The sequence below is a fragment of the Lynx canadensis genome, chromosome A2 (genome assembly GCF_007474595.2).
Source record: "Lynx canadensis isolate LIC74 chromosome A2, mLynCan4.pri.v2, whole genome shotgun sequence".
Taxonomy (NCBI): Eukaryota; Metazoa; Chordata; class Mammalia; order Carnivora; family Felidae; genus Lynx; species Lynx canadensis.
In genome coordinates this window covers 101,746,952-101,765,348 of record NC_044304.2, presented here as the reverse complement: position 1 = coordinate 101,765,348, position 18,397 = coordinate 101,746,952, and the positions used below count along the sequence as shown (strand labels likewise).

Genomic DNA, 18,397 nt, shown 5'->3' with positions numbered 1-18,397 from the left:
AACTTAGCAAAGTTATGAAATAATATTTAAGATTCTAGCGAAGGTGATTATCTTAGGACAACCTAAAATTTATTTTCTCCAAATAACAAATAAATTTCTAGTATAAGTAAAACTTAACTGACCAGGCTGTTAAAGCAACAAGTTGGTCTAATAGAGTTTTAATCTAACCCTTAGAACCTTCATCTTCATCATGATCCTCGTCTAGAACAGGAAGAGTATATTGGATACAAAGTCCTGTATCATGGTGACTTTTCTATATTACAGAGGGAGGTGATGATGTAGCAGTTTGGGATAAGTGTGTACAGGGCCAGAAGAGTCCTGAAAGTTTAGATTTTTCAAAATTAAAAGTCTTGTTGGAAGTTTGTTACATTTTCTTTTTCTTTTAAAGGAAAACTACACAGAAAAATAATTGAATTCATTGGATGTTAGTTAGCTATGTTCTTAAAAAGCAACATTTCAAGAAGAGATTGGAAAGCAGGGCAGACGGGTAGAGATTGAAGTATATTTTTATCTCATCTTGAATTTGGAATCAAAAAAGGACAGATTAGACCCCGTAATGGAAATCACAGTCCACTAATCAGATGATCCTAAAAATTTTTTTAATGATTTTCTCTTTCTCATTTAGTCCTCTTTTTGCTAAGAGCAACTAACTCCTAAGTGATCACTGTGATAAATAAATCCCAGAATAACAAGATTTATCTGTGGCAAATTTGTCCCACAGTTAGAATTCATGATGCATTTATTGCCTGTTGTGCCAGATAGAGTCTGTTCTAACATTAGCTTCTAAATTCCACGGCAAATTAATTAATGCATTGATAGAAATGGTTGTCGAGATACATTGGAGGATTTTGAGAGATGGACATTAAATGGAATGATGTGTCTTTGACTTGCAGTTGAAGGCTTTCTTTAGTCAAATCTGTTGCTGAGTCCTCACTTTAGAACTCTGTGGTCTTGTGTTCCCTATAGTACTTCTATTATTTTCTATATGAGAACATACTTATCCTTATGCAGCATGAAGGGAAGATGAAAATGGGTTAGTGTTTTAATTTGGCTTCTTTGGTTAACCTTTGAGACTCTTAATATCCCAATCCCTCATTTGTGACTTTAAAAATGGGTTACCTTACGTATTTCTTCTTCTGTTTATTTTGCTGGGATTATATACAGTAATTTTTTTTAAAAGAAAGTTTAATGTCCATAAACAATGCTATATAAATAAATTGATCCAATTTGGTATAAGTAAATTGAACACCTAAGCCTTCTCACTGCTATTGTAATTTTCTCAGTTGAGTTGAATGATAACAGTAGAATCAGGGAAAGCCAGCCACACTTCTTCAGACATCTTGACTTTCTTTTAAAGAAAAAAAAATTACCTTATTCTCAATCTCCCTGCTAAATAAAGACTCTACACAGGAAAAAAAAAAAAAAACAGCTATAATCATTTAGGAGACCTCAATCATCTCTTATTCTCATTGATATTTGGTATTCTTGAATTAACTAGCACGACAGTAAACCAAAAATGTGTGCAATGCTGTATGCCACAACTGTTTGCCAGGCTTGAGACTGAAACTCCTAACTTGTTTTGACTGGGCAACTAATAGCAATTTAGATAGTTCTGTACAAATTTAGAGACATGAGATGCAAAACCATTACTGTATTCCAGCACATTCTTCCTGTCAGAACCATTTAAATCACCATCTTACACAAGCACATATTGAAACTCAACTTTAAGCATTTTATTTTTATGTACATTTCATTTTGTCCAGAAATAAAATATCTAAATACAGACAGACTGTAATGTTGTATATGTATAGCTTTCAACAATACTTGAGCTGAATAAATGCTTTGTACATTAAGTTTGTCTTTTTAATGGAGGTCACAGCTACATTGATAAAATGGATTCCTCATATCCTTTTTTTTTCTTTTTTAACCAATAACAAGCAGAGAGACAAGTACAAGTTAATATTAATAAGCAGCTCAAATAACACTTGGTTAAACTATGTACAATACAAACCATTCATACAAATGAAGACTAGGATATTGAATTTGTTACAATATGTGTAGTAAAGATAAGACAGACACTTATAACTTACATGGTGTCTGTCAGGCATTTCCCTTCTTATATAATGATCAGAACTTGTTTTAAGCAGCCTTAGTTGGTCTCAACTTTGCAAAAGTCCAAAGACTGGTGATGAAAGCTGTAATCCAATGTCTGCCCACATGTAAATTCCAAATGTTTGCTCATCTTTACTGAAAACAGGCTCCCTCCATAGAAAAAAAAAAAAAGAGCCATCTTATATTACCTTGAATGTGCCTACTGTATGCTGGAAAAAAGTTACTACACTTTGTTGTGTTCATAAAATAAAGAATACTGAGCTCTAAAGACACATTTTTTTTTTCCATTTGAACAAGCATATACTCCTACAGTAGTATTTACCAGTACAGCTACTCCAAGCAGTAGTAATGCATGAGTGGGGATTATTGATTAGCATGTACTCAAGACTTTAAAAGAGATTTCCATAACAGCAAGTGTTAGAAACCATTCACTGTCTAGTTAATCCTTTTGCTTGATGATAGTTTATCCTGAACCATTATGAGTCAGATAACGAAAGCCCTCCTGACAGCAATCATGACAGATGCAAGCTGAAATGTATATGAACGTGTGTTTGTGTATATCTATGTGTGAGAGTATGTCTTCAAGTGTGCCTTTAAAACCTGTAGTGATTTACAACTATGCTGAGAGATGAAGCTGACTGGGCAGAAATTACACCGGATTGTTTTCCACTAGCGTCTTTGCAGCCAGTTGACGAGAGCAGCAGTGTAGACACATTCCAGGCAACAGATGTGACCTTCCTCTTTGAGGTAACAGCCCTGTCATATGACCTTTAATTCCTCAGGCTTCAGTCTCACCCATGTCCATCCTCATCCAGAGGGGAAGTAAGGTGTGTCACTGTGGTAGTTGTAGTCGGGGCACACTTTCTGTACTAGTTTATAATCTGTACTATAAAAGGAAATGTAAATACAGATCACTTTGAAGGGCTTGGAGCAGAGCCAGGATACATGACTTTGGGTCTGCTCCTGGTAACAGGTTTTTGAAGGATCATAGTTGCAGAGTGTGTTCTTGGTAGCCTTGTCAACCTTCTCATATTCAATGCGACAGTTAAAGGACTTGGAATCTTTGGCATCAATCACGGTTTGTTGTGCCAAGTCGAATTCCACTATTTTTGTAGGGGGCACCAAGCTGACAGATACATTCCCTTGACCAGTGGAGTTATGCCTGAAATAAACACTAAATGTCCCATTGCCGTGATCTACAATTTTCCCAGTTATCAACAGGTTTAGCTTCACTGTTTTGATGTTGGAATGAAAATCACCCCATCCAAACATTTTCTTAAACTTGCCCGTCTTAACAATGGGCCTTCGCTTGGCCCTGGGCCGAGGCTCTTGTTGGTCTGTGGAGTTCCTCAGCCAGTCCCAAAGGTCTTGCTCAGAATAAGGTTCTGGGGTGTCATATCGCAGGTCTACATCTGTATCATTTTCTTTGCCACGAAAAGTCTGTGACAGGAGTCGGCTGATAGACAAGTCTTTGCTGCTTTCTGTCCATATGTGCTTTAGTGTGGATTTGCTGCTTCCTGATTTTAGAAGTTCTGACTTCCCACCATTCGTTAAATTGGCACATGTGACCTGCAAATGGAACAGAAAAAAATGGTGTTTACATCTCTGTATCTGAGAACAGCTCTTTCTCAGAGGCTCAGAATTAAATGAAGATACTTCACTTAAATTATCTTCAGCATTTGGCCAATATTTATCAACACATGATAAACACCACTTCTATTTTTATATAATGATGGGAGAGAGGAGGTATAGGTGGATAAAAACCACTAAACATGGCTGAAAGACTATATAAAAACATTGACTTTGACAAGGAAAAGACAATCTAAGATGAGTAGAGCAAACTGCATTCAAACAGAAATTAAACCAGTTATTTCTCAGCACTAAGATCCAAAAACTTTTAAAATAAAAACTTTACAAATAATTGTTACTTTTCTACTTCAAAATTGCCATTAGCTTTAAAACTATATGATTCTCACAACTATGTCAACCAACATCCTAAAGATTTTTGGTCACCCATGCCACAGTTATATTAGAAAAGTCAGTTTTGGCAAGAGACTCCAGTATATTTTAACTGGTCAAAAGAAATCATGTTTATTATCAGCTATTAGTAGCATGGAACATACTGGATAAGATAATGTTTTTACCCTAAGGGCTTAAAATGTGGTCCAGGAAAAGGGACATAAGTGAAAATATCAAATACACAATGTCTTATAGATAATTGTCAATCTAGAGAAGCTAACAACACATGGTCAGTGACAGAGAGGTCACTTCAAGTTGGATTGTGAGAGTCACATTCAGAGCCATTCTCCTGGGATCCTGGTCTTCTCTCTGGGAAGATTTAGATTCCACAGCTAGACCAGGGAACCCTAAATCTAACTGACTGATCAAACATTCAGATCTGTCTTGCCAAATTATACAGGCATTGTCCTATATTTCACAGCTCCTATATTTATGTTTTAGTGTAGAAGAAATAAAAGAAAGAAATGAAAATCCACTATGCATTCATTAGTCTAAAGTTAAAGCAGTGACTTCTGATCTTAACATGGAGAGCTCAAGGACAGTAGAGAAGACAGCTAAGGACCCACAGGAATCAAAACAGCCAATACAAATAAACCCTTTAAGATGTGGACTGATTGCCTGTAAGGTAAGTCTGCTAAAGAGCCAAGATTCACAATAAACCTCTATCACCAGCCCCCTCTAGAATCAGTTCTAAGTCCTATCTCAGACATGAGTCTGACTACCACTCAGTAGCCTCATTTGGGCCTGCTAGTCTCCTTCCAAACTGTTCTCAAAATAAGAGGTAATTGCTGGAGAGCTTTTTAATTCAGGCCTACTAGGAATTAGAGCTGCATTCTAGGGATCTCTCCACAGACTTAGGTGTGGAGGCTTCTTGCTAAGATACAACCCTGGCCTGAGAATGGCCTTTTACTCAGTCACTTGTGCTAAAAGGACTCTATCCCAATCCCTAGGGACTAGTGCATAAACTTTAAACCAGTCTTTCTGGAATCCATGCTCAGTGCTGCCACTTTCAAGCTGTGTGCCCTTGGTCAAGTCATTTAACATCCCTTTACTTAGTTTCCTGCAACTGCAAAGTGAGGGTAACAATGGTGCCTACCTCATAGCATGGCTAACACATGTAAATGGTTCAGTTAAATTTAGCTATGTTTATAAATCCCAAGCTGCTATGTGAAGACAAGTAGAGAAAAAAGGCCACCAAATAGTACATATGGAAGTCTGGCTTGAGAGTAGCTTTGCTCTTGGTCACATGGCCAAGTATTCAGAATCTGCACGGGATAGGTTTCCCAGGGACATATACATACAAGAGGGCCTGGTAATCTAAACTAGAACAAAATCACTTAGAACTTGTAATCTTGTCTTTTCACAGATTCCTCAGGAACAATGAGCTTTACATTACCAGCTGGTAAATAGTCTTATCTCTGCCCAGCTCAAACCGACAGATGTGAATTCTATGAGGCCATTCCCCTCTAGGATAAACTACCAGTTGAAGCTGGTCTCTTCCCAGTAATTCTGAGCTTTAAAAAAAAAACCCTGCAAGCTAGTTAGTCCCACACAAATTCATTGCATCTGAGACTAAATGAGATTTTATAATGGATTTATGTCCCATGACTATACCCTGAAAAACCAAGATGGCAATATTGGGTAGGCTAACACAAAATGTCACTATTTCAAGCTGCTAGTCTAAGTCCAGTTGCAACCCCTGTGATCCCCAAGGCAATAGTGATGCCGTTATAAAAAGATCCAGAAGGCCATTGTGCACAGAGGTTAACAGAGGAGAGACAAACACTGACCAAGGGAGAATAAGACCCTAGGGATGGGATGAGGCTCAGAAAAATGGATGGATTGTGGTGGGGATGAGATCACATGTAAGAGAAATACAGATCAGCCTCAGGTACATAGTCTCCAAATTCTTAAAACATATTACCCAACTGAAATAAACAAACCTCCTCATGTGGAATCAAGGATGGCTATCATCAGATGGGCCACTATTGATCTTGGGGCAAATACTGGGAATTTAAAGAAGTTTGTCTTTGCTGCCAACTTTCTTTTAGTGCTAGGTTCTTCCCCTTCAGTTCTCCTCAACCCTTGAATTGGTCTCTCTTTTCCCCCTGCGCCCAAACTGCACCTTTTCCCCCTGCACCTGTTTTCAGAATCCCTTCATGCCAAAACATTCCAGAAATGGATCATACTCAAGCAGTATGTGAGTAAAAATAGCTAAGTGGCTGCCTTATCAAAATTCAATTTGTTGTTTAACAAGGACTGAATATTAAGTCTTAAAGGGATGAAACTGAGAAATAAATATCCTGTGGGGAGGGGGATGATACATAGAAATGTATGACTTTTCTTAAGGGAAAAGCATAAATTTCCCACCTATCCTTTTCACCTGATAATAAAGTCAGTTCTCTATGGAACAATTTTTACTCTAATATGAAAAGTATAATCCTTAGTAGTTCCCAAGTTAATATTATAACTTTATAATTTACAAAACAAATAAAAACAACTACAATTCTCCTACCAATTCACTGAAGGAAGTACATTTCAAAATACACTTTTTCTATAAAACAAACATTAATTTATAAGAGTAGTACATATCTGTTAGCTTGGAGTTTATTTTTTGTATATTTGTTTTATGTTGTCTCAATGAAATCTAATTGGTTAGTCAAACATCCAAATCTCAACTTGCTTGATTATATAAATGTTGTCGTTAACACAGCTTCTATATTTATGCTTAAGGTACAAGAAATAAAAGAAACAAACGCATATCCTATTTTCTCATTTTTACCTGGAATTACATAACTATTTTCCCATTCTTTGGATGACAAAAAAAAAAAAATACAGGAATGCATTTGGTACTGGCTTGGCACTTGTATCTCAGAATCAACACAGTTGATCAGGAGAGGCACTGTAATGAGCACTGGCTCAAGAAGCAGTAATGAAATTGTCCCAAAAAAGAAAGTTAAATGTAATTAGACTGCAATCCAGCAATGGCATATAAGGAGTGAAAGAAAAGAAAAAAGAAAAGGAAAGGAAAGGAAAGGAAAGGAGAGAAAAGAAAAGAAAAGAAAAGAAAAGAAAAAAGAAAAGAAACATGGAAGTGGGAGATAGGATTTTAAAGGACCAATCTATCCAAAAAAGACGCTAAGACTGGCAGGCAGAAAAACTTCTGAATTTCAGATAGAACAGAAATTTAGTTCTAAATTATACTCTCCACAGCTGTAGTGATTATGAGTATGAGTTCTGGAGTCAGATGGCCTCCCAATCCAGGCTGAGGTCTGTAACAGGTATATGATGTAGGGAAGTTGCTCAACTTGTGTATACTTATGTTTTTCTTTTGTAGAAAACAGGAGAATAATGCCCACCTCTCTCATAGAGCTGCTGTGTGAATTAAACAGGACACTCTATTTAAGGCACTAAGAGCAGTACCTGGGCCACGGTGATTGTTCAACATTATTAATACTATTAACATCCTCAAATATTTTAACCTTTAAATCTCACTACATAATATTTTATGTAGATGAATAATAATAGGATGTGAGAGCAGAAAATATTTTCAAAAGAAAATCTCCTTTTTACATAACCAAAAACTTTAGCAAACAATTAAAAAAAGAAAGCATATAATTTTGAGAGTTCTTGTATTACAATGAAAAAACATCGCAGATCGAATAGGCAGTAAAACTCAGGTTAACAAAAAATTAACATAAGTTCAGCCATTATGCTGCTCAGCTACCAAATGCAATGAATTTATTTATAATGTGAAAGCCTTCCATTGGTGCTGATTGTCAAGACACCTCTCCAGAACATCTCAGTTTGAGCACAGAATCAAAGCAGGTTTCAGCTGTACTGTCAACAACACAGTCTGGAATATTCTGTTCTCATTCCCTTCCCTTCCCTTCCCTTCCCTTCCCTTCCCTTCCCTTCCTTTGGGTCTTTAGGAAATTCCCCAGACCTGTCGAGCATAGCATCCTGATTTATTTTGTTTTATTAGTTCAATAACCATATAGTGAAACTCTGCTAATATTGAGTTAAATAATAGAAATACAAAGATAAATGAAACATGGTCCTTGCCCTCAAGAAGTTCACAGTCTAATGGGAAAATAAATTAAGCATGTTAACAGTGTGATGTATACAACATTCTAGTAGTTAAAATCAAAGTTAAAAGACAGAGAAGATGTAACAGTAGAAATAATCCTCAGATCTTGGAGATAAAAGATGTTTAGGAGTTCAACAGAGAGAAAATAAGCTTAAGGAGATCTTCTAAACATAAGGAACATACTGTGTAAAAGCAAAGAGCTTAGATGGGACATGTTAAATGTAAGAATGGAAAATAGTTCCTTATTGCTGAGCCTTAGGGAGCTCTGATAGGAAGGAAAAGAAGTTGTAAGAAGTGGGTAGAACTTGAAGAAGGTGGGCTAGGGTCATATCGTGATATTCCTACTAAGGCACTGAAACTTAATCTTATAGGTAATGTGGAAGCACTAAATTTTTTTCTGTTTTGCTTTTAAGTAGGTCATTCCAGTTCTAGAAGAATCCCTGATTAGACATTGAAGGGAGAGACCTTGAAGGAAGAATGACTGGTAGAATGATTCATTACATAACTAATTGTGATATTTCATTTGAGAAAGTAAAATGAGGCTTAACCAAGGCAATGGAAAAGAAAAAGATAAAAAATGGATATGAAATCTTTCAGAGGTAGGATTAACTCAACCGGATGATTTTTTGGCTAAGCAGGAATATGAAAAGTTGAATTAACGAGTTTCCTGGCATCTGCAGGGAATACAAAGGTAACAAGTTAGCTGGAAAATATAATTAAATCTCAGAGGAAAACTGGAGGTTAAGGTGCCTGCAAGCCATTCCAGTGGTGCTATCTAAAGAAAGTTGATAACATGGGTCTGAATGTCTGGAGAAACGTGTGAGATGGTGATGTTGATTTTGTAGTATGAATAGATGCCATTCTGCAGATAGAACATGGGGATACGGAAGAAGGCTGGTAACAATATGTAATGCCAATGCTTTGAGGACAAACAGGAGAGGATCCAGGCTAGGTAGAGACAAAGGAGGCTATTAGAAAGAAAATAATGTTATAGAAACAAAGAAAAATTGGGGAGAGTAAAGACAGGCACGGGAAGATTCAAATTCCAAGTAAAAGTCTTGTGTAAAAGTGTAAACACCTGGAGAGAATCCTCTTGACTTTTGAATCCACTACTAATGACCTTATTGAAGCTCGTTTTCATGGTGGTGAAGACATGATGCTAGATGAGAAAGAGCAACTAGCTTGATGCATCCGCTCCCAGCTGCAGTCAGGAATCACTGGCTGTCTCGTTCTATCATATCGCTTTACATCTTAAGAACTTTCATTTTTGAAACACATACATATACACACAAAATTGAAAGTTTTTGAATCTTACCGAATAAAAAAGATATTAGTAAAAAGAAACGTTACATCCAGAACACCCTCTACTATTGATATTATGAACATAATAACAAGTTTCTTTTTAAAAGTCACCTGAAGATTCTTTGATGTCAGTATATCTGAGTGGTAACAAAAGCGGTGAAGACTATGGCATAAAGATGAGTACAAATGAAAAAGCTGACAACCTCTAATGAACTCAGTTCTAAAAACACAAAGCATCATGAACTTTTTCTACAAGCAATTTATTCTATACCAGTGAAAACAGCAAATATACTTTCTGACAGTATAATTTGCCATGTCAAAAGTCACCAACGCCCATTCCAAAGGAGCAGGCTTGCCAGCCCAATGATACCATTTCCACAAATTATATGTGTTTGTCTTTCTCACTGTCTTAGAATCCCTAACGATAATAAAGATTCCTAACATAATTAGATGTATGAAATTGAAAGTATACATTAAAAAACATCCAAAAATAGGTGCAAAGAGAAGGGTCATTTCCTGCAACCATAAACACAGACAGAGCTTGGATCTAACATGAAGGGAAAATGTCTGGGGCAGGATCTGGGCATGGGGCTGAGAAGAAAATACACCTCAGATGGCAGAATGTAAGATATAAGAGCTACCACACTTTGATCTAGCTCTTTCTCTGTATATTTTAGGGCCATACTTTCACATCGCTTTTTCTAATACCTTTTCATTAAAGGCTTACAATCACAATGTCCTACATCACCTTTTAAAATACTTTTCAATGATACCACTTTGGGAAAATAAACCACCCGTCTACTATATTGTCACCTCCATTATGCTCCTGGCCTTATGAGACGGTATATAAACATTTCACTCCTCTACGTGTACTATCTCCAGCTAGAGGTTTCCCCAGATGTTGTGATAAGATGCCTTTTAATTTCTACTAACATGCACATTTTTCTGTCGATCTATTACTATTCAATATAAATAATTTCAAGATTATTTTGAAAATTATGTATTTATTTCATCAACTGTATGAATACTTAAGCCAAAAATTTTAAACAACTTGATGCTTAAGCAATATCTTTCAACATTGAATAACTAATCAACAAAGTGGTCTTGCTCTATGATTACTTCATTTTAATAATTTTATGATTTGCTATGTTGACAATATGTTGCATACTATTAGCTGCTATTGGCTAAGGGCACACTATATTCCAGTCATTGTAATTAGTTTTCAGATATGGCATTGTATTGTATTTAAACTATTCAAACACACTTGCTCTCTCTCTCTCTCTCTCTCTCTCTCTCACACACACACACACACACACACACACTTTGAAGTCAATATTGTTATCCTCAGCTTACAGATGGGGATATAAAAACTCAAAAAGAGCTTGACCAGATTACTGCTGTTAAGTGAAAAAGCTACTCCCTATTATTCCACAGGCTATGTCTTTTACTCTTAAAATTATTTTAAATATGAAATTCTACATTAATGTGTTTATAAGAATATTCAAACATTATAGAATTTATGAAATGAAAAGTAAAAGCCTGGCTTCATCATCAACCTCTTCTCTCTTACAACCCCATCTCTCTCTTCAGAGGTAAAAATCTGTCAAAATTTTGGTGTATATTGTTTATAAATATCTCAACTATTTTTCATATATAAATACTATGTATATAGTGTCATATTTTGTGAATTATATTGTATACTTTCCCATCAACAAAATACTTTAGAGAGACATATCTCTTATACATCCAGGTATATCATCTTTATTAAAGGGGAATATAGAATTTTATATATGAATGTACTATACTTCCACTTTTTGTTTACCTTTTTTGATAGATCCTTAATCATTACATTATTTCACAGTCAGGTTACCTATAGTTGTTTTTTAACCTTGATTCTACTACTTTTTCTGCCATTGTTGTTTCAAATATCTCACTCCTTCCTCCCTTGAGCTGGATTTTAATTTTTATTGATGTATAGAGTTGTGTGATTCTTTCAGAAAGCGTTCAGAGGGGATAAACTAAGTTGTCTATGCCTTAAAATGTCTTTATTGGACATAGGCTTACACTGGGTCAAATGTTCATCATTTAATTCACTTTGTTCTGCTTAACGTTTTTCTTTCCAAAAAGTAATTTAAATTTTCTCTATTTCAGGCATTGTGCAATCTCCAGCCTGTTTCTTAGCTAGTTCAGAGAAAAACATGCAGATATTTCTAGATATATGAGGCTTTTCATCAAATTTTCCCAAGAGGTCTATAAACTCTTTGAGGGATGTTCTTCTACAGTATGACATTTTGTAACTTGGGGGAGGGAATACCTCCCATACAGTAACCACTGTATAAATTACCTGTATGGTTTATATTCTTACTTACATCTATTTCAACAGTTAAGGTCATTAACCATTTAGTCACAGTCAAGACTGGGGAGGGGTTGGTACATATGGCCTTAAGAGATTTCTCTCTTGAAAGTTTTGAGGCTGCACTTGACATTGACAATACCTGAAGTGATTTTATTATATATGATAAGCCAGAGGAAATGGGTTAGTGTTTTAATACATCAAAAACACATCATTTCCTTATGCTGCAAAGCAGTGCTCCAGGAGCAACAGTGTTGCATTAACAATGAAAAAGCAGAGAAGGAACTTTGTGCTTCTCCTTTAACCCAGTAGGTGCTATGAGGTTGTACTGCATACAAACTAAGAAAATGGGCTTTGCAGTCAGAGATCGCAGGACTAACTCCAAAATCTGCTATTTTATCATTAGTGACTCTTTAGGACGACATTTTCTCCAACAGAAAATAGAGATGATACCCCACTCATTGGGTTTTCATGAACATAAAGTAGAAGATTTTATATGTAATACACATAAAAATAGGGGAAACAGTATGAGTTCGACATGTGAGAGCTATTATGCTTGGCTTGGTTATGAAACCCTCAAGAAAAGAAAAACAAGCCTTTCAGAATGCACACTGCTATTCTATTCCTGGTTCTCACTAGAGACATTACATCTGCTCAAATGATCCAAACAAACTGAGATGAAAATTGGCATAATTGTAACAACTCTGTGGTCATCTTTAGCAGTAGGCGGTGATAAGGGACCATGCTGATTACATTATGATTTAGTATTGGCAAATGTGGGCAATAATTTATCTTTAACATAATAATTTTAAAAGAAGACCTCCTGACCAGACTGAACATTCCATGTCATCCTCAAAAACTAGAAACGTGGTGTCCCTGTCAGTTTGAAGAATGCTCAAATGGCTAAGAATTTTAGGTATGTTACCCCATGAGTTCTCATGTTTCCACAGAGGATGGCTCACTTCTAACATAGGGTACTAACTGTTCTCAACATCACTATATTAGAAATTGGTGTGAGTCATGGATAACTGAGCTCCTCACAAGTTTGTATAACCATAATCATTAGCTTTCTCTTTGGTTCCTTTTCCTACAGGTACTCTTAAGAAATTATATTAAAAATCTTCTTCGTTCTTTAACTGCAGGGGAAAAACACACCTTATGAAGAGGCATGAACAATAGTTTCTGTTACTGAGAAATACAGTTTTTCATCCTGTGAAAACATTGTCCCCTCCCTCATGCTTGCTGTATAAACTAATGTAAGTTTTGACACATAAACACATTGATATTAATGAGAAATTAAATGTAATTATTCCACTTAGCCTCACTTAACCCATTCTTTCAGAGTGTAACTATGGATTACCCAGGTTTGCATTGCAAAAGTTGCTTCTTTTGTTAGTATTTTATATTACTTCCATTTAGACTACATAAGGAGTAGCTCATGTAAAGACCTCTGGGTATGTGGTTAATATGATGAACAAAATGTCTAAAATAACATGTTGAAAGAGTATTTCTGGGCTAAATAAAGCCATTTCAGCATCATTTTCAGCATCATTTTTTCATCACCCTTAAAGAGATTTGAATTTGTCAGTAAATCCAGATGTCTTTGAGGAAAAGAGAAATGTTGCATATGTAGGAATGGCTGGTTAGATCCAGTGTCTTTCTTTCTGAAATGAAGGTTAATATGAGTGATTTTCCTTAAAAAAAAAAAAAAAAGGCTTTTTATATGGATGGTAATGAAGGTCAAAGTGCATGCCTATCTAGCATGAACCAAAAGAGGAAGGACTGATTCACCTTACAGCCCTATTTTCAGTAACTTATATCTACATATTGAGTAATAATAATAGTACACCTTATCCAAAAGAAGCTCAAATTCTTGAGGAATAAGGACTTTGATATTTTTTGAGACAATATACCTACTTACCCTCTGATTATCAAGAGATTGATCTGGAAACATTTCAATAGAGACAAAAAAACTATATAAAAGAAGTGATAGAAACTAGTTATAGGGCAATATCATCCCTTTGCCATTTAGGTCCTAGATAGGTTCAAAAATTCTTCTAGGACATCATTCATATCAGGCTACAGTGTGTGGGCACTGCTAAGAGCTTCCCAGTTACAGAGTGGACAGCAAGCCAGACAGCCAACACAGAAATATAATAGGGGCTAAAATCCTAGAAATACAGTCCCTCCATACTACCATAAAAATCCTGTGGACTAGGAATCCCCAGTTTCCTCAAATGGAACAAATACAGTGTTCTGAGAAGATACAAAATCTAGCAAGGAAAATGGACCCCTCACCATTTCATCAAAAGTTGATGATGATGGAGTTTGAGTTATGTAATAACTTTTGACATTGAGTAAATAAATATTTTTGGATCATGCTTTAGCCAAAGATGTGGTAAAGACACATACACCTAGAGCACCAGGCCCCAGTGGCTCTTAAACGTAGCTCAGGGAAGACACAACTCATGCACAGGGATCTTCAACGGCCAGTGTGTCCACAAAAATAAAAAAAAAACAAATAAACAAACAAACAAACAAAACAAAACAAAATAATAAAATCCCTTGAAAGCTCTTAAAGTAGCCTGTTGTTTTGTTTTGTTTTGCTCTATTTTGTTTTTCTAAAACCCCTCCCAAAATATTGGCAGGCATTCTTTGACTTTCAGTTTCTTTCTTGTAAGATTCCTAGCACTGGGTAAACAGACTCTATCCTCCACAGATCTCTTATCCAGTGCCCGTCAGCTTTGGAACCAAATGCACCTATTGTCCACTGTCTGGTTTAGATTTCACGTTGGTCTTTACCAACCCCTCTCCGCTATTCTCATGGCATGTGGAATCTCATACCAAAGAGCTAGATGGAAAAGGATATTTAGGCAGAGAAATTTCATAAACAAGAAAAAAGATGGCCTCTGGATCATCTTTAATGATGATCCAATTAATCAGATATAGTGGCATGCCTGGAGTCCAAAAAGAAAAAAAAAAACTTTGCTCTTATTGTCATCAAGGGAACTAAGTAAGCGGTGTCACTAAATCAAAGAAGGATGTTCACCCAAAGTTTATGGTATAGGGAGATATAGATCATGAAAGGAATGGAGTAAACAGAGCTCCAAAATGACAGGATGCTGTAAGTGAAGTCACAATGGGAGTTTAAATGAAAATATGTCTACAGTCAGAGCTCTAAAATCCCCTTGGCCTTTAATGTAACTTTTTTCTTCAGTTTAGATTAGATACCTGTTTATTATTGTTCTTTTTTTCACTTGTATTAAGTTTTGAATTTTAATTCTCATATAATTAACATACAGTGTTATGTTAGTTTCAGGTGTACAATATGGTGATTCAACAATTCCATACGTAACTCAGTGCTCATTACAGTAAGTGTACTCTTTGATCCCCATCACCTATTTGGGTGAAATAGGTGATAGAGATCACCCATCCCCCAAACCTTCTGCCCTCTGATAACCATCAATTTGTTCTCTATAGTTAAGAGTCTGTTTCTTGGTTTGTCTCTCTCTCTTTTTCCCTTTGTTATTTGTTTTGTTTCCTAAATTCCACACATGAGTGAAATCACATGGTATTTGTCTTTCTCTGACTTATTTAGCTTGGCATTATACTCTCTGGCTCCATACATATTGTTGCAAATGGCAATATTTAATTCTTTATTATGGTTGAATAATATTCCAATATATATATATATATATATATATACACACACACACATACATATATGTATATATATACACATACCACATCGTCTTTATCCAGTTATCTATTGATGGACACTTGGGTTGCTTCCATAATTTGGCTATTGTAAATAATCCCACAATACACATAGGGGTGCATATATCCCTTTGAATTAATGTGTTTGTTTTCTTTGGGTAAATACCCAGTAGTGGGACTACTGGATCATAGGGTAGTTCTATTTTTTATTTTTGAGGAATTGTCATACTATTATCCACAGTGACTGCACCAGTCTGCATTCCCACCAACAGTGCACAAGGGTTTCTTTTTCTCCATATCCTTGCCAACACTTGTTTCTTGTGTTTTTGAATTTAGTCATTCTGACAGGTATGAGGTGATCTCCTTCTAGGTTTGATTTGCATTTCCTTGATAATGAGTGATGTTGAACACCTTTTCATGTGTCTGTTGATCATCTGTATGTCTTCTTTGGAGAAGTGTCTGTTCATGTCTTCTGCCCATTTTTAATTGGATTATTTGGAGTTTTTTGGTGTTGAGTTACATAAGTTCTTTATATATTTTGGATACTAACCCTTTATTGGATATGTCATTTGCAACTATCTTCTTCTCCCATTCAGTAGGTTGTCTTTTACTTTTGTTGATCGCTTCCTTCCCTTTGTAGAAGCTTTTCATTTTGATGTAATCGCAATAGTTTACTTCTGCTTTTATTTCCCTTCCCTCAGGAGATAAATCCAGAAAAATGTTGGTATAGCTGATGTCAGAGAAATTACTGCCTAAGCTCTCTCTTCTAGGATTTTTATGGCTTCAAGTCTCACATTTAGATCTTTAATCTATTTTGAATTTTTTTGTGTGTGTATGGTGTAAAAAAGTGGTCCAGTTTCATTCTTTGGCATGTAGCTGTCTGTTTTTTCCAACACCATTTATTGAACAGACTAATGAACTTTAAAATGACTTATTACAGCATTAGTAATTTGTACTGCCATGAAAACTTTGGATATAACGTATCATAGGATAACTGAAAGAAGGATAGGTTGTTAGGGTAGAATTTCCTTCCCTAGTATGTCCCTACGTTCACTTACTTCCAAACTCTGAGAGGCAGTTTATCCTTTTCAGAAGAGCTGGGTAACACTCTAGTTGCCACTAGAGGGCACAACTAGGACATCTGACAGCTGTCTTTATTCGTGGTGCTGAAGTCAGAATTGTTATCATGAAGGGTTCCGGAGCTCTTTAAAAAAGAAGATAGAGCAGGAAACTTTGTAGTCACTGCTGAGTGACACAGCCCCAGGGAGCCACCTCTTCTGTGAGTTGCAGAGACCAGGAAGGAGCTGCTGTTGCTCAATGAACTCCTACAGCAATTATCACCAACTAAAGAAGCTCTTGTACATCTTCAGTTCCTAACAGATAGTGTGTTAAGGATTAAGACTCTTATATTTATTTGTTTGGAACTAGTCTAGGTCAGTGCACCCTATTTCTACATCTCCAGCCTAATCTTGGCTATGCTTTCCTTTGGCCTTAGAGTTCTGATCATATCTGAATGCATTTTTTACATGTTCTCTTTCTTCCAACTTCAGGACCTTTGCATAGGCTGCTTCCCCATCCTTGGAATCCTTAGAATCCATTCCCATTTGCCTAGTTAAATCTTACTTATTTTATAGCCTAGTTTAAACTTCATTTCCCTAGTAATCTTTGATCCCTTCAGGGTGCCCTGTACTGTTCATTCATGAAAGTAACACCATTATCTATATTTACTCCTTCCTTCCTACCTTCCCTCCTTGCTCTCCCTCTCTCTCTCACTCATTCTCTTTCTCCCCTTCCCTCCCTCCCTCTTCCTTCCTTCTTCCTTCTTCCTTTCTTTCTTCCTTCCTTCCTTCCTTCCTTCTTTCCTTTCCATGAACTGTTATCTCCATGATAAACCCATCCAATGTCTTGGTAACTACTTTTTACTACACTTAATAAAATGTCAGTTTCCAAGTAGGTGCTCTACAAATGTTGGCTGAATGAATAAATGCATTTTTGAATGGAGTGCCTATCCACACATAATGATATCCTTTTGCTGATGAGCTTGCTGCATAAGCAGATGAACAGCTCATTTTCTGACACAGATAAACGTGTTTATATTGTAAGCCTTTGTGGAGGCTTTGTGTAATTCTGTAAAAATGCAGTGATACAAGAGAAAAGGTGATGTTTTTCTAGGAAAATACAAGTCAGTGGCTGCTACAGGCCATTACAACCAGTCAGAAATATTGCAGAAAAAATATCCGAATAACTATAAGAATTTTCATTTAAATAAAAGTGAAAAGTGAATAAGAACAGTATTACCTAGATGAACATAACTTTATTTTGGAGGTTGATGAACATCAGAAAGACTTAACAAAACAAGTATGGTCTCTCAGATGACAAGAAACTTAGTACCATTATCTGAATTTTCTTTCTTGAATTTCTGGAAATTTGATCCTAAATATAATAATGAAAGAAAATGCTGATGGGATTCTAAAAGCAGAAGTTCCTTCAACAAGAGCCTGCCAAATTTTCTGGGGGCATTTTCTTTGCACTATTCAAGTGTACATTTGTATTGACAAATAATAATTGCTTTGAAACAGACAGACATGTGTTAGGCTATTTCTTTGCATAAATGCCATTTGCTTGGAAAATGTAGTAGGTTTTATAAATGTGAAGCAATGCCACCAGTTTTATGGGTGTGTTTGCAAAGTCTCAAAATTAAACTGTAAAAGTGTCCATTAACAGTACAAATTAAATTGTTATTAAAAAATGTGAGTCTCAAAGGCATTTTTGGCTTTACTCTAGAATTGATAGATTATAAATAA

At 35.9% G+C, this 18,397-nt stretch overlaps 1 protein-coding gene across 1 annotated transcript in view; it reads right to left on the bottom strand.

The window, feature by feature from the left end:
* Window positions 1–420: 420 nt before the first annotated feature.
* Window positions 421–18,397, bottom strand: part of NXPH1 (neurexophilin 1) — a 298,235-nt gene continuing 280,258 nt past the window's right edge. Inside the window, exon 3 of the mRNA XM_030296761.1 lies at window positions 421–3,681. Within this exon, the coding sequence (XP_030152621.1) occupies window positions 2,920–3,681 (762 nt within the window). The 3' untranslated portion in view covers window positions 421–2,919. The remainder of the gene's footprint in view (window positions 3,682–18,397) is intronic.